This window comes from Neopsephotus bourkii, unplaced genomic scaffold (genome assembly GCF_033783945.1).
Source record: "Neopsephotus bourkii isolate Nb327-2 ecotype Australia unplaced genomic scaffold, CSIRO-AGI_Nbou_v1 NB_217, whole genome shotgun sequence".
Taxonomy (NCBI): Eukaryota; Metazoa; Chordata; class Aves; order Psittaciformes; family Psittacidae; genus Neopsephotus; species Neopsephotus bourkii.
This window is the reverse complement of record NW_026900729.1, coordinates 171,563-192,043: the sequence shown is the minus strand read 5'-3', so window position 1 is coordinate 192,043 and position 20,481 is coordinate 171,563. Positions and strand designations below refer to the sequence as shown.

The window sequence follows — 20,481 nt, the reverse complement described above, 5'->3', positions numbered from 1 at the left end:
GGCCCCTATAGCCCCCATAGGGTGCATGTGTTAGTCCAGTCTTTATTACCCGCGACCCCCCCCAGTGCGATGGGGGGTGGGTGGGAGAAGGGGAGGCCGGGGGGGGGAGGGGCTTCACCCTCACCCCTCCCCCTTCCAGGTTTGTTCCCATCGTCCAGTGTCATTCCCGCCCTTTGGTCACAGGCTTCGCCCCCTCCCCCACCCCCATTGCCCCCCCCATGGGTGGGGGAGGGGCGTTTGGCAGCAACGAAGGGGGGGAGGGGCAAAAACACTCCCTCTCCCCCAAAATCCGGGTTCCCCCTAAGGCAGCATGGCAGGGACAGGGTTAATAAAGGGGGTGGGGCTAAGGGAGGGCAGAGGCTGGGGACCCCCCCAAGTGTTAAGGGACTCCCAAATGGGGTTAACCCCCAAACAGGGGGACCCCCAATTGTGCCCCCAATTAAGTGATGCCCCCCCCAACTAAGACGTGACCCCCCCCTCAAATAAGGGCTGATCCCCTCTAAATGGGTGACCCCCCCCCGGTTAAGCAATGACCCCTCCCAATTAAGGGTGCCCCTACTTATGTGTTGGACCCCCCCTAAAATGGGGTGCCCACTAATTGATTGATGCCCCCCCCAACTAGCAGGTCACCCCATCAGAGGGGTGACCCAACTAAGTGCTCACCCCCCATTAATGGGGACCCCCAATGAAGGGGTTCCCCCTAGTTAAGCACTGACCTCTTAATTAAAGGGTGACCCCAGTTAAGCTCCGAGGCCCCCTAATTAATGGCTTCTCCCCGATTAAGTCCCCCCTCGCTGTACCGCTTTCGGCCACCAGGTGGCGCTACCGCGCTTAGGCCAGGGCGCGGGCTCGGGGGTGGTCAAGTCGGTCTTAAAGGGCCAGTACCCCCTTTAACAGAGGCGTCATTTCGGGCGGGGGCTTGGCGGGTGGGTGGGTTATTAGGAGGGGGGATGCAAAGGGAAGGTTTGGGGGGGGTCCCTGTGCACCCCCCTACTTGATTTCCACGATGAGATCGTCCCCTTCCAGGCTCATGCCGGGGCGCACGTGGACCCGGGTGATGGTGCCGGCCATGGGGGCTGTCACCACGGTCTCCATCTTCATGGCACTCAGGACACAGAGGGGGTCCCCCTTGGCCACCTGCGCCCCCTGTTCCACCCGCACCTCCACCACCTCGCCTGGCATCGGCGCCCCGACCTGGCCCTTGGCCCCGCGGTCGGCCTTGGGGTGCACGTGCATCTCCTGGGGAGGGGGGGGGAACAGGAAGAGAGGGGGGTTCAGGAGTCGCCAAGACCCCCCCATTTCCCACAGGATCCCCCTTGTATTCTCCTCCCAGAGCCCCCACCATGGTCGCTGCGATCCCACAAATTCCTAGGACGCCCCCATGGCTCCTGAAGCCCCCTCACCCCCCCCATCATGCCCCAGTGCCCCCCCAAACTGCTCATTCAGTCCCCTAAACCCTCCCGAGCCGCCTCACCAACCCCCAAGTCCTCCCAGACACTCCAAACCCTCTCCTAACCCCCCAACCCCCCAAAACCCCCTTAAATCCCCCATTAATCCCATCCCCCCCCACCTTCATGGCCTGTGTGTCCCGCACGAGGATGGAGCGCAGTTGCCCGTTGAGCTCGAAGAAGACCTCGCGCTGCCCCGCGGCATTGAGGTCCCCCAGCGCCAGCGCCTTGATGTGCAGCGTCTTGCCCCGCTCCAGCTCTACCTGCGCCAGAGGGGGACAGGAGGGGTCCCGGTTGTGTTGGGAGGGGTGGGAGGGAGAGAAAAGGCTGTTGGAGGGGTGCAGGAGGGGGTGCAGAGGATGCGCAAAGCTCTGCCCAGAACAGCTCCCGCTCCAGGCTCTGTTTTGCTGCCTCCCAGGAACACCCAGTTCCCTCCCAGTGTCCCCAGTCCCCCCGTGCTGCACCTCAAACTCCTCGGCGATGGCGGGCCCCTCGAGGAAGAGGCGGGTGCCGAGGCAGGACACGGGCCCGAAGGTGCTGGTGAAGGTGCGGAACTCATCATAGACCTTGGGGTAAAGCGCAGCCGAGAGCAGGTCCTCGGGGCTGGGGGGGGCCCCATGGCGGGACCCCAAGTCTTGCGCCAGAGCCTCGAAGTCCAGCGGCGGCAGCGATGCCCCTGGGCGGCCCTCGATGCGCGGCAGCTCCTTCAGCACCTGGGGATGGATCACCATGGCAACGGGGGCAGTCATGGCAACGAGGGGTGCGACCCATGGCAACCAGGGAGTGGAGGTGGCAAGAGGGACCACAGCATCCTGTTGCTAGAGGGTGTTGCTAGGGTAGGGATATGTTGCTATAGGGCCTGGTGCCATGCCAACTGGTGATGGGAGCCATTGGTAGGGTTGGGTGCTATGGCAACCAGGCACAGGGACCCATTGCTAGTGGCAGGTGTCATGGCAACCATTGTTAGACCTGCTGCTATGGGGCTGTTGCCATGGCAACCGATACAGCAATCTGTTGCTAGGGGTTGGGTGCCAGGGAAACCATCATTAGACCTAGGGTTGGGTGGACTGGGGACATGTTACTATGGAGCTGTTGCCATGGAAACTACTGCTGGATCCTGTTGCTAAGGATCCAGCATCATTATGATGGATGGATGAGGGATCCATCACCCATCCATGACAAGCTCCATTAGGCCTGTTGCTATGGAGCTGGTGCCATGGCAACCACCCCTAGGACCTGTTGCTAAGGTCCAGTGCCATGCCTAAAGCCACCAGGAAGCCCTCCCAGTCCATCCCAGTGCTCCCCAGCGCCTCACCCGGGAGCGGAAGGGCTCGGGGAAGCCACCCGGGGGGGTGCCGATGTATCCCTGTAGGAATTCCACCACGGAGAGCGGGAAGGAGAGCTCGTCCGCGCGCGCCTCCACCTCCTCCCGCGACAGCCCGTTCTGCACCATGAACTGCGCCAGGTCCCCCACCACTTTGGAGGACGGGGTCACCTGCAACAGCCCAAAGGTGTCACCCAGAGGTGTTACCCAGGGGTGTCACTCAGGGGTCTTGCTCATGGAGAACCCAACCAATGAAGCATCCAACCCATGGAGCACCCAACCCATGGAGAACCCAACTCATGCAGCACCCAAGATGTGAAACACCCAACTCATGGAGTACCTGCCTCATTAAACACTCAAGCCATGGAGTTAATCCAACCCATGCAGTACCTGCCCCATGGAGTTCTCAACCCATGAAGCACCCAATCTATGGAGCACCCAACCTATGGAGCACTTCAAGCATGGAGTCCAACCCACCCCATGGACTTCATCCTATGGACACCACCCACCCCATCAAGACAATCCCCTGAAGACCACCCACGCTATGAACACAACCCAATGGAGACCACCCACCCACCCCATGAAGACCCCCTATTCCACATCAACCACCTCCATCACCACCACCCCATGAAGAACCACCCACCCCATGGAGACCACCCTATAAAGAATCACCCACCTCATGGAAACCACCCTATAAAGAACCACCCACCCCATGGAAACCACCCCATGGAGACCACCCTATAAAGAACCACCCACCCCATGGAGACCACCCTATCAAGAACCACCCACCCCGTGGAAACCACCCCATGGAGACCACCTCATGAAGACCCATCCCATGAAGACCCCCACTCCCTCCCTTACCTTAATGAGGTCCCCGAGGAGCTTGTTGGCCTCGGCATAGGCCTTCTTGACCTCCTTGAACTTGTGGCCTAGCCCCATGGCGTGGGCCTGGAAGTGGAGGTTGGTGTATTGCCCCCCAGGGATCTCATTCTCGTAGACGTCGGCATTGCCGGACTTCATGGTGGCCGTGCAGTCGAAGGCGGCGTAGAGCGCCCGCGCGCCCTCCCAGTACTCGCTATACTCAAACACCTTCTCCAGCGAGATGCCTATGGCAGGACATCCCCCCTGAGGACCTCGCTGGTGACGCCAGGGGCATGGGGGTGGTGGTTGGGTGTGATGGGTGAGGTGGTGGCACTGTGGTTGTAGTGGTGGTGCTGGGAGTGTGGTGGTGGGGTTGTGGTTATGGGTGCAACGGTGTGGCTGTGGTGGTGTTGCTATGAGCACGGGGGCATCATGGTCATGGTGCCATTGGTTAGACCATGGTGGTGTCACCACGGTCACGGTGCCAAGGGCTGAGACCATGGTGCCACCTCTGTAACTATACCCTCACCTCCCTGATCATGTTCCCATTACTAAGACCACATTGCCATTGCCAAGACCATGGTGGCACATTCATGACCACATCACCACCTCCTTGGCCTCGGTGCCATTACCAACACCATGGTGGACCTGCATAATTACATCCCCACCTCCCAGACCCCATTGCCATTACCATGACCACGGTGCCACTACCAACACCACGGTGGACCTCCATAACTACATCCCCACCTCCCAGACCCCATTGCCATTACCATGACCACGGTGCCACTACCAACACCACGGTGGACCTCCATAACTACATCCCCACCTCCCAGACCCCATTGCCATTACCATGACCACGGTGCCACTACCAACACCACGGTGGACCTCCATAACTACATCCCCACCTCCCAGACCCCATTGCCATTACCATGACCACGGTGCCACTACCAACACCACGGTGGACCTCCATAACTACGTCCCCACCTCCCTGCCCACATTGCTATTACCACGGCCGAGGTACCTGTGTCAAGAGGGGTGCCGCGGGCGCAGGCCACCAGCGCGCCCATGCTGGGCTGGGAGGTCATCCCGGCCATGGCGTCCACGGCCACGTCCACCACGTCAGCGCCAGCATTGGCAGCCGCCAGCATGGAGGCGACGGCGGCCCCGGCCGTGTCGTGCGTGTGCACGTGCAGAGGCACCTCCGGGAAGCGCTCCCGCAGCGCCGTCACCAGCACCCGCGCGGCGCCCGGCGTCAGCAGCCCCGCCATGTCCTGCCCCACAGAGGAGTCAGAGAGGGGTCAGGGAGGATGGGGGGGTTATCGGGGGCAGGGGGCACATGGGGACATGACGGGAGCAGCAGGGATATGTGGGGTATTGGGGTCATAGGGGGGATAGGGGAACACGGACAGCATGGGGGGTCATGGAGCCCCCCCATCTCATCTCAACCCCCAACCTCCCCAGTAGCTGTCCTGTTGCATTCTGGGGGTGTTGTGGGCCTGAAATTCACCCTTCAGCCCCTCCAGGAACCCCCAGTTCCAATCCCACGCCCTCTAACACCCCAAATCCCCCCTCCCATCCCTCAAATACCCCCCCAACCCCCCCTCCCATCCCCAAACTCCCCTCTCTGTCACCCTAAGCTCCTCCCATAGACGCCCCCCCCTCACCTTGATGCAGAGGATGTGGGTGCCGGCAGCCACCAGCTCCCGCGCCAGGTCCAGGTAGTACTGGAGGCTATACTTGGTGCGGGTGGGATCGGCCACGTCGCCGGTGTAGGAGAGCGCGGCCTCCACCACGGCGCCTGCCCGCCCGGCAGCCTCTATCCCCAGCACCAGGTTGGGCAGGTAGTTGAGGGCGTCGAACACGCGGAAGATGTCCATGCCGTTGGCCACGGCCACCTCACAGAACCTGGGCACCACCAGAGGGGTTATGAGGGTCCGTGAGCACCTGAGTGCTGGTGGCACCTCCCGTGGTGACCCACTGGGTCCTCATGGGCGCTCATCACACTGGGTACGTGTCCTGCCGTCGCTCCAAGTGTCCCCATGTTCTTCCATGTCCCCCATGCCCCATCATCCCTTCACGTCCCCCATGCCCCATCATCCCTTCACGTCCCCCATGCCCCATCATCCCTTCACGTCCCCTATGTCCCATCATCCCTTCATGTCCCCCATGTCCCATCATCCCTTCACGTCCCCCATGCCCCATCATCCCTCCATATGTCCCTCTGTCCCTCATGATCCATCTACCCCCATCCCTTCATCCCTCATTTCCCCATGTCCTCCATCCCACCATATCCTTCACGTCTCCTTATCCCTCCATGTCTCCCCATGTCCATCATCTTCCATCTCCCCCCACCCCTTCACCCCTCCATGTCCCCTCATGCCCCCATATTCCCCCATGTCTCCATGCCACCCCATGGCTGCTCATCCCTTCACATCTCCCCACGCTCCAACAGCCCCCCAGTGTCCCCACGTCCCCGCAGTGTCCCCGCATGCCCCGCTCACCGGTTGACGACGTTGTCGGGGTAGTTGGTGTAGCCGACGGCGTTGGCGCCGCGCAGCAGCATCTGGAAGGGGATGTTGGGGACGAGGCGCCGCAGCTCCCGCAGCCGCTCCCAGGGGCACTCGTGCAGGAACCGCATCGCCACGTCGAAGGTGGCACCTGCAGGGCAGGGGCTGAGCGCTGGTGCAAGCCCCGCCCTCTTGGCCACCTCCCCCCCTTCCCACCTCTGCCCCCGGTGTTAAGGGCTCCCATGGCAAAGCCCCGCCCTCTTTAAGCCCCAAAACCGCTGTAGCCACGCCCCCTATGGGCCACGCCCCTTCCCCCTGCCTCCCACTCCCACGGTCATCCATCGAGAACCCCCAGCCCCCCGGCCACTCCCATTCACAGGCCCCCCAGAGAAGCCACGCCCCCTTTTAAACCCTCCCCATTCAGATCACGACCCCCTTCCCGCCGTTCGCAGCCCCGCCCCTCGAGCCATTCCCATTCACAGCTCCCCAGAGAAGCCACGCCCCCTTTTACACCCTCCCCATTCAGATCACGCACCCCCTTCCCGCTCTTCGAAGCCCCGCCCCCTGGGCCATTCCCATTCGTGGCTCCCCACAGGGAAGCCACGCCCCTTTATGGGCCCCGTCCCCGGGCTTCCCCCATTCATTGGCTTCCATTCCCGCCGCGCCCCCATGGCCCCGCCCCCCCAGGCCCCGCCCACCTCCCCACGTCTCCATGCTGCAGAGGCCGCTGAGGTTGTGCGCCGCGAAGGGCGCCACGCGCGCCAGGTCCCTCGTGCGCACGCGCGTGGCCAGCAGCGACTGATGCGCGTCCCGGAAGGTGGTGTCCGTGAGCAGCAGCCCCCGGTGCGCGCGCAGCGCCCGCGAGAACGCGGCCGGGCCCTCGCGCTGCAGCACGGAGCGGAGCCCCGGTGGAGGCGGCCCTGCGGGGGCACGGGCACGGGCACGGTGAGCGGCGGTGGGGGCGGGCGGGGCGCGGCGCGCACGCGGCACGCACGCAGCGTCACGCCAAGCGCGCGCACGTGCCATGCGCATGCGGTGCGGTGCGCCGCGCTCTGCACGTGTGCTGCGGCGGGCCATGTGCGCGCGCGCCGTGCGTGTGCCACGCTGTGAAACGCGCAGGCCGTTGCGTGCCATACGTGTACCAAGGCACGTCGTGCATACGCCAAGCATACATGCCATGCGCATGCCGTGTGCAGCGGAACACAGGACAGTCATGCACACACGCCATGCACATGTCACATGACATGCACAGACTACACACGTGCCATGGCACTTCACGTGCGTATGAAGAACAGAAAACATGCACGCACCGAGGCATGCCATGCACATGCTAAAGCACATCATGTACACACCAAGCATACATGATACGCACATGCCACAGTACGACATGCACAGGCTACAGCATGCCATGCTATGATAGTACATGCTATGGCAAACTATGTCATACCAAGCACACGTCAAGCACATGCCAAGCACAGGCTCACCCATGGGTGTCGGGGGGGGGGTGGGCTCCATCAGCGCCGCCTTCGCCTTGACTGGGAGGGGGGTGCTGGGGCCGTTCACCATCACGTGACCTGGAGGAGGGTGCATGGATGGGGGGGTTTGGACCACCCAAAACTCCCAAGGGACTCCTTAGGTGCCCCCAAGAACTCCTCCAAGCACCCCAAGGACCCCCCCTAGGAGCCCCCCAGGGACCCAGGACTGCCCAAGAACTCTCCCAAGCCCCACAGGGATCCCTTAGAGCCCGCCAAACTGCTTCCAAGCACCAAGCGCCCCCCCAGCCCCCTCCCAGCCCCATACCCAGGTAGTGCAGCAGCTTCTGGGCCCGGTTCTGCCCGGGGCGCAGGTGGAAGAGCTCGGGGTTCTCATCAATGAACTGGGTGTCAGCGACACCCCCCAAGAACTGGGGGTGCGCCAGGACGTTCTGCAGGAACGGGATGTTCGTCTGCGAAGGATGCGCCCATCAGCAGCTGAGGCATGAGGGGCACCAGCGCCATCCTCGTGCAATGCACAAGGGCCACAGCACCCTGACACCATCCTTGTGTAATACACAAGGGGTACAGCACCCTGACACCATCCTTGTGCAATGCACGAGGGGCACAGCACCCTGACACCATCCTTGTGTAATACACAAGGGGTACAGCACCCTGACACCATCCTTGTGCAATGCACGAGGGGCACAGCACCCTGACACCATCCTTGTGTAATACACAAGGGGTACAGCACCCTGACACCATCCTTGTGCAATGCACGAGGGGCACAGCACCCTGACACCATCCTTGTGTAATACACAAGGGGTACAGCACCCTGACACCATCCTTGTGCAATGCACGAGGGGCACAGCACCCTGACACCATCCTTGTGTAATACACAAGGGGTACAGCACCCTGACACCATCCTTGTGCAATGCACGAGGGGCACAGCACCCTGACACCATCCTTGTGTAATACACAAGGGGTACAGCACCCTGACACCATCCTTGTGCAATGCACGAGGGGCACAGCACCCTGACACCATCCTTGTGTAATACACAAGGGGTACAGCACCCTGACACCATCCTTGTGCAATGCACAAGGGGCACAGCACCCTGACACCATCCTTGTGTAATACACAAGGGGTACAGCACCCTGACACCATCCTTGTGCAATGCACAAGTGACACAGCACCTTGACACCATCCTTGTGCAATGCACGAGGGGCACAGCACCCTGACACCATCCTTGTGTAATACACAAGGGGTACAGCACCCTGACACCATCCTTGTGTAGTACACAAGGGGTACAGCACCCTGACACCATCCTTGTGCAATGCACGAGGGGCACAGCACCTTGACACCATCCTTGTGCAATGCACGAGGGGCACAGCACCCTGACACCATCCTTGTGCAATGCACAAGTGACACAGCACCTTGACACCATCCTTGTGTAGTACACAAGGGGTACAGCACCCTGACACCATCCTTGTGTAGTACACAAGGGGTACAGCACCCTGACACCATCCTTATGCAATGCACGAGGGGCACAGCACCTTGACACCATCCTTGTGCAATGCACGATGGGCACAGCACCCTCACACCATCCTCATGCAACACACAAGTGGCGCAGCACCCTGACACCATCCTAGTGCAATGCAAGAGGGGCACAGCACCCTGACACCATCTTTGTGCAATGCACAAGGGGCACAGCACCCTGGCACCATCCTTGTGTAATACACAAGGGGCACAGCACCCTGACACCATCCTTGTGCAATGCCAAAGGAGCACCAGCACCCCAACACCATCCTCGTGCAATGCACGGGGACGCTAGATAGTGCACAAACCCCATCATGCATTACAGGAGGGACCTCCCACCACCCCCTACACTCCGTGATGGGGAGTCACACAAGACCCACCTGCCCTGCATTGCACAAGTGGCTCCAACAGCCCCTTGTGCACTGCACGAGCACCGCAGCGTGTCAAAGACCCCCAACCCCGGGCACTGCACACCCCAGCCCCTGGTGCACTGCACAGGTGCCCTCCAACTCCTTGTGCATTGCACCAGGGCCTTTGTGCACCAGAGCAGCGCCCCTCCAACCCCCCCCGTGCACCACACACGAGCCCCTCAAACCCCCTCATGCATCGCACACGAGGCCCCCCTCCCCTTGTGAACCACACAAGAACCCCCACCCGTCCCGGTGCCCCCCATCCCATCCCCGTCACCCCGCTCCCCTGCCCCTCCGGGGCCGACCTTGACGCCGCGGATGCGGAACTCGGCCAGGGCCCGGCGCATCTTGGCGGCGGCCGCGGTCTGGTCGTGCCCGTGCGCCACCACCTTCACCAGCAGCGAGTCGTAGTGCGGCGAGATGAGCGCGCCCTGGAACGCGGAGGCGCCGTCCAGGCGGATCCCCATCCCCTCCCCGCTGCGGAACACCTGCGGCGGCACCCGGGAGAGCCCTCAGAGGCTGCTGTGGGCGCTGGGGCGTCCCATGGGATCGGCCCAATGGGATCGTCCCAGGCGCTCACCTCGATGCGGCCGGTGTCGGGCTGGAAGCCGCGGGCTGGGTCCTCGGTGGTGACGCGGCACTGGATGGCGCAGCCGTTGACACGGATCTTGTCCTGCTCCAGCCCCAGCTCCGGCAGCGACCGGCCCGCGGCCACCTGCAACTGCGCGTGGACCAGGTCCACGCTGACGGGGGGTCACAGGGGGCCCCGGAACCCCCAGTGCTGACCCACAGCTCCCCACGGGGCAGCCCCGGGCCCGCATCTCCAACAGCACCAGCAGATGGAGCCGCACCTCCCAAAGACCTGGCACCCAGGTGCCCCCCTCATCCCTTTGCACTCCCCAGGACCCGGTTTTGGGGTGTCCCCCCTGCACGCACCCCGTGATCTCCTCGGTGACCGTGTGCTCCACCTGCAGGCGCGAGTTGACCTCGATGAAGTAGTAGCTCCCGCTCTGATCCACCAGGAATTCCACCGTTCCCGCGTTCTCGTACCCCACCTGCAGCCCCCCCCCACCTTGTCAGGCTGGAAACGGGGTCACCCCCACAGCAGGGGGGGCACCCCCAAAGGCCTGGGTGCCCCTTTGGGTGGCTGTGGCCCTGCTGATGGGTGCAGCCCCTCACAGGGCTCTTGGGTGTTCCCCCAATTCCTGCATCTCCCCCATGCTCTCCCGGGTCTCCCCCATGGCCTCCTCCCTCCCAATTCCTGTGTCCCCCCATGTTTCCCCCCCGGTGATGGGTGCAGCCCCTCACAGGGCTCTTGGGTGTTCCCCCAATTCCTACATCTCCCCCGTGCTCTCCCGGGTCTCCCCATGGATTCCAGGTGTCCCCCATGGCCTCCTCCCTCCCAGTTCCTGTGTCCCCCCATGTTCCCCCCCAGTGATGGGTGCGGGTCCCTTTCGGAACTCCCGCATCTCCCCATCCTCCCCCCCGCGCAGTTCCTGGATCTCCCCGCATCCTCCTGGCTCTCCCCATGGATCGCTGCAGGACCCCAAGGTCTCCGCCCGCGCAGCTCCTTGGACCCCCACGTTCCCTCCGGTCCCCCCGACGCACCCGCGGCGCCCGCGCTCGGTACCTGCCGCGCCAGGCGCACGGCGTCGCTGGCGAGGCGCTCCCGGAGCTGCGGCTGCAGCCGCGCCGCGGGCGCGATCTCCACGACCTTCTGGTGCCGGCGCTGCACCGAGCAGTCCCGCTCGTGCAGGTGAACCACGTGCCCGTGCTGGTCCCCTGCACCGGGACCGGGACCGGGCCCGCTCACACCGGGACACGCACCCCAACCCCCCCAGCCCCATCCCGCAGCACCGGCCCCATCCGGACACCCCAAACCCTGCTTTGGCCCCAGGGACACCCCCGAATCCAGGAGCAGCCACCAAAGAGACCCCCCCCCCCCAGAAGGCTCCCAGGTCCATAAGGACCCTGCAAAGACCTCCCCAAAAGCCCCAAGGGCTTCCAAACACCTCCCCAACAGCCATAAAGACCCCTAAATCCTCCAAAAGACACCCCAAAGTACCCCCACACCACCCTGGGTCCCAAAGCCCCTCCAAATCCACCAGAAAGCCCCCAGAGCCCCCTCCAAAGCCCCCCAAATGCCCCAAAAAGCCCCTAAAAAGCTCCAAAGACCCCCCAAATCCTGCTCAGATTCCATCGGGACCCCCCCATCCGCACCCAGGATCTGGACCTCGATGTGCCGCGGGCGCTCAATGAACTTCTCCACGAAGAGGTCCCCGTTGCCAAAGGCGGCCAAAGCCTCGGAAGAGGCGCGGGAGAAGCTCTCCTCCAGCTCCTGCAATGGAGCATGGCTGGGACAGGCCTGGAATGCGGGGAGACCCCCGGGCCCAGCACCCCCCCACACAACAGGGGTGCCTGCACCACCCACGGGTGCCTGCGCCCACCCCCATGCGCATGGGTCCTCACTGGGAGCATCCCAGGGAATTGGGGATGCAGGGATTTGGGGGGGTCCAGTGGGATGTGGACATCGGGGTCCCATGGGGGGGGCGGGGTTCGGGCCGGTACCTGCGGTGCCCGCACCACCCTCATGCCGCGGCCGCCGCCGCCATGCGCGGCCTTGAGGATCACGGGGAAGCCGGCGTCCAGCGCGAAGTCCCGTGCCTCGGCCAGCCCCGACACCGGCGATGGCGTCCCCGGCACCACCGGCAGCCCTGCGGGGGGGGGGGAGGGTCACCCGCTGCACACAGCACCCCCAGAGAGCCCTATAACCACCTACAGCATCCTATACCCCCTAGAGCGCCCTATAACCACCTACAGCATCCTATACCCCCTATAGTGCCCTATAACCACCTACAGCATCCTATACCCCCTATAGTGCCCTATAACCACCTACAGCATCCTATACCCCCTATAGTGCCCTATAACCACCTACAGCATCCTATACCCCCTATAGTGCCCTATAACCACCTACAGCATCCTATACCCCCTATAGTGCCCTATAACCACCTACAGCATCCTATACCCCCTATAGTGCCCTATAACCACCTACAGCATCCTATACCCCCTATAGTGCCCTATAACCACCTACAGCATCCTATACCCCCTATAGTGCCCTATAACCACCTACAGCATCCTATACCCCCTATAGTGCCCTATAACCACCTACAGCATCCTATACCCCCTATAGTGCCCTATAACCACCTACAGCATCCTATACCCCCTATAGTGCCCTATAACCACCTACAGCATCCTATACCCCCTAGAGCGCCCTATAACCACCTACAGCATCCTATACCCCCTAGAGCGCCCTATAACCACCTACAGCATCCTATACCCCCTAGAGCGCCCTATAACCACCTACAGCATCCTATACCCCCTATAGTGCCCTATAACCACCTACAGCATCCTATACCCCCTAGAGCGCCCTATAACCACCTACAGCATCCTATACCCCCTAGAGCGCCCTATAACCACCTACAGCATCCTATACCCCCTAGAGCGCCCTATAACCACCTACAGCATCCTATACCCCCTATAGCGCCCTATAACCACCTACAGCATCCTATACCCCCTAGAGCGCCCTATAACCACCTACAGCATCCTATACCCCCTATAGCGCCCTATAACCACCTACAGCATCCTATAACTCCTTATAGCGCCCTACAATCACCTACAGCATCCTATACCCCCTATAGCGCCCTATAACCACCTACAGCATCCTATAACTCCTTATAGCGCCCTACAATCACCTACAGCATCCTATACCCCCTAGGGCGCCCTATAACCACCTACAGCATCCTATACCCCCTATAGCACCCTATAACCACCTACAGCATCCTATACCCCCCTAGAGCACCCTATAACCACCTACAGTATCCTATACCCCCTATAGCGCCCTATAACCACCTACAGCATCCTATACCCCCTATAGCACCCTATAACCACCTACAGCATCCTATAACTCCTTATAGCGCCCTATAACCACCTACAGCATCCTATAACGCCTTATAGCGCCCTATAACCACCTACAGCATCCTATACCCCCTATAGCACCCTATAACCACCTACAGCATCCTATACCCCCTATAGCGCCCTATAACCACCTACAGCATCCTATACCCCCTATAGCGCCCTATAACCACCTACAGCATCCTATACCCCCTATAGTGCCCTATAACCACCTACAGCATCCTATACCCCCTAGAGCGCCCTATAACCACCTACAGCATCCTATACCCCCTATAGCGCCCTATAACCACCTACAGCATCCTATACCCCCTATAGCGCCCTATAACCACCTACAGCATCCTATACCCCCTAGAGCGCCGTATAACCACCTACAGCATCCTATAACTCCTTATAGCGCTCTATAACCACCTACAGCATCCTATACCCCCCTAGAGCGCCCTATAACCACCTACAGCATCCTATACCCCGCTAGAGCGCCCTATAACCACCTACAGCATCCTATACCCCCCTAGAGCGCCCTATAACCACCTACAGCATCCTATACCCCCCTAGAGCGCCCTATAACCACCTACAGCATCCTATACCCCCTAGAGCACCCTATAACCACCTACAGCATCCTATACCCCCTAGAGCACCCTATAACCACCTACAGCATCCTATACCCCCTATACCGCCCTATAACCACCTACAGCATCCTATACCCCCCTATAGTGCCCTATAAGCACCAATGCCATCCTATAGCCCCTACAGCACCCTATAACCACCTACAGCATCCTATACCCCCCTATAGCACCCTATTACCACCTACAGCATCCTATACCCCCCTACAGTGCCCTATAGCCACCTACAGCATCCTATATCCCCCTATAGCACCCTATAACCACCTATAGCATTCTATATTCCCCTTGAGCATCCAATAAACCTAGCACCCTATAACCATCTACAGCATCCTATAAATCCCTACAGCACCCTATAATCACCTATAGCATCCTATACCCCCCAGAGCATCCTATAACCACCTATAGCTGCCTGGACACGTTCCTGTGTAACCTTATCTGGGTGTTCCTGCTCCGGCAGGGGGATTGGACTGGATGAGCTTTTGAGGTCCCTTCCAATCTCTAACATACTGTGATACTGTGATACTGTGATAGCATTCTACAACCCCCTAGAGCCCCCTCTAACCACCTACAACACCCTGTAGTGCCCTGTAACCCCCACAGAATCCTGTCACTCTCCAGAACACCCTAGAACCACTTATAACACTCTATAACTCACTCTAGCCCCCCAAACAATTCTATACCCCCATAAACCCCCCCAATATCCCCATTCATCCCTCAAATAACCCCATAGCCCCCCCCAATAACCCCTTTACTCCCCTACAGTCTCCCCAATCCCATAGCCCCCCCAGTTGAACCCATATCCCTCTATACCCCCAAAACCCCTTTGCCCCTACATACTCCCCCCAAATAATCCCTTTACTCCCCCGTACACCCTCCAAACACCCCCTTTACCCCCCTATAGCCCCCCCAAACAACCCCATATCCCCCTATACCCCCCCCCCCATGCCCACCAGCAGCGATGGCAATGGCTCGAGCCTCCACTTTGTCCCCCATCTGGCGCACGACGGCCGGGGGGGGCCCCACAAACCGGACCCCCGCGTCCAGGCAGGCCTGGGCGAAGGCAGCGCTCTCGGACAGGAACCCATAGCCCGGGTGGATCGCGTCCACCCCATTCTCCTGCCATGGGAATGGGACGGGGGGGACACAGGGAAGGGGGGGGTCATGGGGATAGCCCAGGCACATCCCTATGGGCACCCCACACGTACCCCCACAGCAGACCTGGGTACATCCCTATGGAGCACACGTGTCCCCCATCCCATGGGACCCATGTATGCCCCCCCTAAAGGGTACCCAAGCCCATCCCTATGGGTGTCCAAGATGTGCCCCCACAGGGTACCCAAGCACATCCCTATGGGTCTCCCAGATGTGCTCCCATAGGGCACCCAAGCACATCCCTATGGGTCTCCCAGATGTGCTCCCATAGGGCACCCAAGCACATCCCTATGGGTCTCCCAGATGTGCCCCCATAGGGTACCCAGGCACATCCCTATGGGTCTCCCAGATGTGCCCCCATAGGGTACCCAAGCACATCCCTATGGGTCTCCCAGATGTGCTCCCATAGGGCACCCAAGCACATCCCTATGGGTCTCCCAGATGTGCCCCCATAGGGCACCCAGGCACATCCCTATGGGTCTCCCAGATGTGCCCCCATAGGGCACCCAAGCCCATCCCTATGGGTCTCCCAGATGTGCCCCCATAGGGCACCCAAGCACATCCCTATGGGTCTCCCAGATGTGCCCCCATAAGGCACCCAGGCACATCCCAATGGGTCTCCCAGATGTGCCCCCATAGGGCACCCAGGCACATCCCAATGGGTCTCCCAGATGTGCCCCCATAGGGCACCCAAGCACATCCCTATGGGTCTCCCAGATGTGCCCCCATAGGGCACCCAAGCCCATCCCTATGGGTCTCCCAGATGTGCTCCCATAGGGCACCCAAGCACATCCCTATGGGTCTCCCAGATGTGCTCCCATAGGGTACCCAAGCACATCCCTATGGGTCTCCCAGATGTGCCCCCACAGGGCACCCAAGCCCATCCCTATGGGTCTCCCAGATGTGCCCCCATAGGGCACCCAGGCACATCCCTATGGGTCTCCCAGATGTGCCCCCATAGGGTACCCAAGCACATCCCTATGGGTCTCCCAGATGTGCTCCCATAGGGCACCCAAGCACATCCCTATGGGTCTCCCAGATGTGCTCCCATAGGGCACCCAAGCCCATCCCTATGGGTCTCCCAGATGTGCCCCCACAGGGCACCCAAGCCCATCCCTATGGGGCACACGTGCAGCCCCACCCCCTAGGGCTGCCCCCCGTGAGGGTACCTGTGCCACGCGGATGATGTCGGGCACGTGCAGGTAGGCCTGCACGGGGGGCAGCCCCCGCCCCACCAGGTAGGCCTCGTCCGCCTTCTGCCGGTGCATCTGCCCCGTGTCCTGCTCCGAGTACACGGCCACCGTGCGGATCCCCAGCTCCGTGCAGGCCCGGAACACCCGGATGGCGATCTCACCTGCGGGAACAGCCCAGCCCGCTGGGGACACCCACTGGGGACAGCCCAGCCCATTGGGGACACAGGGACATGGGGAACAGCCCAGCCCACTGGGGACACCCCACTGGGGACATCCCATCCCATTGGGGACATCCCATCCCATTGGGAACACAGGGACATGGGGAACAGCCCAGCCCACTGGGGTCATCCCATCCCATTGGGAACACAGGGACATGGGGAACAGCCCAGCCCACTGGGGTCATCCCATCCCATTGGGAACACAGGGACATGAGGAACAGCCCAGCCCACTGGGGTCATCCCATCCCATTGGGAACACAGGGACATGAGGAACAGCCCAGCCCACTGGGGTCATCCCATCCCATTGGGAACACAGGGACATGGGGAACAGCCCAGCCCACTGGGGTCATCCCATCCCATTGGGAACACAGGGACATGAGGAACAGCCCAGCCGACTGGGGTCATCCCATCCCATTGGGGACACAGCCACTGGGGACATCCCATCCCATTGGGAACACAGGGACATGGGGAACATCGACTGGGGACACCCCACTGAGTACATCCCAACACACTGGGGTCACCACATTGATTGGTGACATCCCATCCTATTGGGAACACAGGGACATGGGGAACAGCTCAGCCCATTGGGGACACCCCACTGGGAATACCCCATCCCATTGGGGTCATTACATCCCATTGGTGACATCCCATTCCATTGGGGACACAGGGACATGGGGAACACCCATTGGGGACACCCCATTGAATACATCCCAACCCACTGGTTGGGGTTACCCCATCCCGTTGGGAACACAGGGACATGAGGAACATCCATTGGGGACACTCACTGGAGACATTCCAACCCATTAGATACCCCGTCCCACTGGGGACATCCCATCCCATTGGGAACATCCATTGAGGACACCTTGGTGTGGGGGGGACATCGGGACCCACTGGGGACATCCCAGCACAGTGGGGACACCCCATGGGGACACCCGGGGCAGGGGAAGACCCAAGGGCCATGGGGGGATGGAGGGGACAAAGTGTGGGCCCAGAGCACAAAGGGGGGGTCAATGGGGGTGAGGGCGCCCCGGGGGCCGTGGGGGGGTCCCGGGTGTCTGCACTCACCCCTGTTGGCCACCAGCACCTTGCGGATGGGCTCGTAGCTGACGGGGCGCCGGGAGCCGGGGGGGCCCCGCAGCAGCCGCAGCCCCAGCAGGGCCCGGCCCCCCCGGGGGAGGCACAGCTGAAACATCTGGGGACACACACAGACACACACATGGATGGGGGGGTCACGGGTCAGTGCCTCCCCCCCAAACCCCCCCCCATGGCACAACCCCATAGGAGCCAGTGGAGAATCTCCCCCCCCCACCCCCCCCCACTTCCCAGAATGGATCCAAACATCACCTTTCCCCCAGTGCCCTTTGACCTCCACCCCCCCCCCCCCGGCACAACCCCTATAGGAGACAGCAGAGAATCTCCCCCCTCTTTCCCCCCCCTCCCCCCTCCCCCCGACCTTTCCCCCACTGCCCTTTGACCCTCATTCGGGACCCCCCTCCCCCTCCCCTTTGCACAACCCCTATAGAAGACACCAGAGAATCCCAACCCCCCCGACATCCCATAATGAACATGGATCTCCCCCCAGCCAGCGTTAATGGGGGGGGGGGGTACACGACACGGACACGTGTGTGCAAACCCCCCCTTGCACAAGCATCTCCTTGCACAAGCGGCTCTTGCCAGGAGCACAAGGACCCCTCCGGCACAAGCACCCCTTGCACAAGGACCCCCCCACAGGCACAGCACCTCCATCGCACCCCTCGGGCACAAGCACCCCTTGCACAAGAACCCCTCCGGCACAAGCACCTCTCTTGCACAAGGACCTCTCTTGCACAAGCCCCCCCTTGTACGCGCGCATCACCTTCATTGCACCCCTTTGGCACAAGCACTCCTTGCACAAGGACCCCTCCAGCACAAGCTCCCCCTTGCACACACACCCCTCACCTCCATCGCACCCCTCTGGCACAAGCACCTCTTGCATGCCCCCCCCCTTGCACAAGGACCATTTACACAAGGACCCCTCCACCACAAGGACCCCTTGCACACCCCCCCCCCTCCATCGCACCCTTTGGCACAAGCACCTTTGCACAAGGACCCCTCCAGCACAAGCTCCCCGTTGCACACACACCCCTCACCTCCATCGCACCCCTCTGGCACAAGCACCTCTTGCATGCCCCCCCCGTTGCACAAGGACCATTTACACAAGGACCCCTCCACCACAAGGACCCCTTGCACACCCCCCCCCCTCCATCGCACCCTTTGGCACAAGCACCTTTGCACAAGGACCTCTCTTGCACAAGCTCCCCTTGCACACGCACACCCCCTCCATTGCACCCCTCTGGCACAAGGACCCCTTGCACGCCCCCCCCTTGCACAAGGACCCCTCCAGCACAAGCCCCCCTTGCACAAGCCCCTTTGCACAAGGACCCCTTGCACAAGCACCTCCTCCACAAGCCCCCGTTGCACGACCCCCCCCCCCCCCCCGGTTACCTCTGCCCCGCCGGTCCCTCGCGCACCCCCGCGCTGCGGCTCTGCCCGCTCCCCGCGCACGCCCCCCGCGCAAGCCCGGCCCCGGCTCCAGCCCCCGCTGCCCCCCGGGTGAATCATCGACCGGGGGGGGCAAAGTCCACACGGAGCCCATAGGGCCCCATAGGGACCCCTCGTTCAGCCCCATGGGGCACGTGCAGCCCCAGAGGGACTCCGCGCAGCCCGTAGAGCACACACGGACCCACACAGCCCCATGGGGTGCATATGGACCCATACAACCCTATGGGGCATATACAGCCCCATGGGATCCCACACAGCCCACATGGCCCCATAAGGACCCGTAGGGCACATACAGCCCCACATGACCCCATGGGGCATACGCATCCCATATAGCCCCACATGACCCCATAGAGTACATACACCCCATACAGCTCCACATAAGGCACATATACCCCATATAGCTCCACATGACCCATAGGGCACATATACCCCATACAGCCCCACATGACCCCATAAGGCACATATACCCCATATAGCTCCACATGACCCATAGGGCACATACACCCCATATAGCTCCACATGACCCATAGGGCACATACACCTCATACAGCCTCACATGACCCCATGGGGCACACGCACCCCATACAGCCCCACATGACCCTATAGGGCACATACACCCATACAGCCCCACATGACCCCCAATAAGGCACATACACCCCATACAGCCCCACATGATCCCAATAAGGCACATACACCCCATACAGCTCCATAAGGTCCCACATAACCCCACTCAGCCCTATATGGCCCTCTGGGGCACATACAACCCTGTGCAGCCCCACACAGCCCCACTGGCCCCACAGATGAGCTGCCCAGTGGGGCCGGACTGGCGGCACTGGTCCATACTGGGCTCTGGAGGGGGTCCCAAGCCCTACAGGGGCTCCGGGCCCTATGGGGGATCCGGTCTAAGGGGGCACCAGCCCCTATGGGGGATCCCGGTCCCTATGAGGGGGTCCTACGGGGGGAATGGGGTCACGTGGAGGCGTGGGTCACGTGATCCCCAGTGCCCCTCTCTCCCCCGTCAACTCACCGCTGCGCGACCGCAACCACCGCTTCCCCCCGCGTCCCGCTAGCTCCGCCCCCCAGCCTCCTATTGGGCAGCGCTCGACACGCCCCTTTCGTACCGCTACTTGCCCCTCCCCTTTGCCGGAAAGGACCGCTTCTTATTGGTCCGCCTCTCCGAGCTCGCTCTGCTATTGGTTAAAAGCTGCGCCATCCCGCTGTAAGAC

At 61.6% G+C, this 20,481-nt stretch overlaps 1 protein-coding gene across 3 annotated transcripts; it reads right to left on the bottom strand.

Moving 5' to 3' along the window:
- Nucleotides 1-17: 17 nt before the first annotated feature.
- PC (pyruvate carboxylase) lies at nt 18-20,402 on the bottom strand. 3 transcript variants are annotated; one of them, XM_061344464.1, is made up of 21 exons: nt 20,283-20,402; nt 17,780-17,906; nt 16,473-16,657; nt 15,102-15,267; nt 12,128-12,273; nt 11,780-11,897; nt 11,190-11,341; nt 10,496-10,614; nt 10,140-10,302; nt 9,865-10,047; nt 7,941-8,085; nt 7,625-7,714; nt 6,839-7,060; nt 6,135-6,291; nt 5,298-5,538; nt 4,655-4,904; nt 3,634-3,878; nt 2,764-2,943; nt 1,913-2,161; nt 1,571-1,711; nt 18-1,239 (listed from the first exon to the last, which is right to left on the bottom strand). In XM_061344464.1, the coding sequence occupies exons 2-21, from the start codon at nt 17,904-17,906 to the stop codon at nt 991-993; spliced, it is 3,528 nt and encodes a 1,175-aa protein (XP_061200448.1). In that variant the 5' UTR covers nt 20,283-20,402; the 3' UTR covers nt 18-990. The 3 variants fall into 3 exon arrangements, with proteins under 3 accessions (XP_061200448.1, XP_061200449.1, XP_061200451.1); XM_061344465.1 differs by lacking the exon at nt 20,283-20,402 and adding an exon at nt 19,199-19,301; XM_061344467.1 differs by lacking the exon at nt 20,283-20,402 and adding an exon at nt 18,421-18,432.
- Nucleotides 20,403-20,481: the final 79 nt, after the last annotated feature.

Coding starts and splice junctions, on each gene's coding strand:
- PC (XM_061344464.1), bottom strand. CDS start 17,906: ATGTTTCAGCTGTGCCTCCCCCGGGGGGGCCGGGCCCTGCTGGGGCTG. Junction 7,061..7,624: donor CCCCCCCCCGACACCCATGG/GTGAGCCTGTGC, acceptor GTGCCCCCGCAG/GGCCGCCTCCACCGGGGCTC. Junction 4,905..5,297: donor CCCACATCCTCTGCATCAAG/GTGAGGGGGGGG, acceptor TCTGTGGGGCAG/GACATGGCGGGGCTGCTGAC.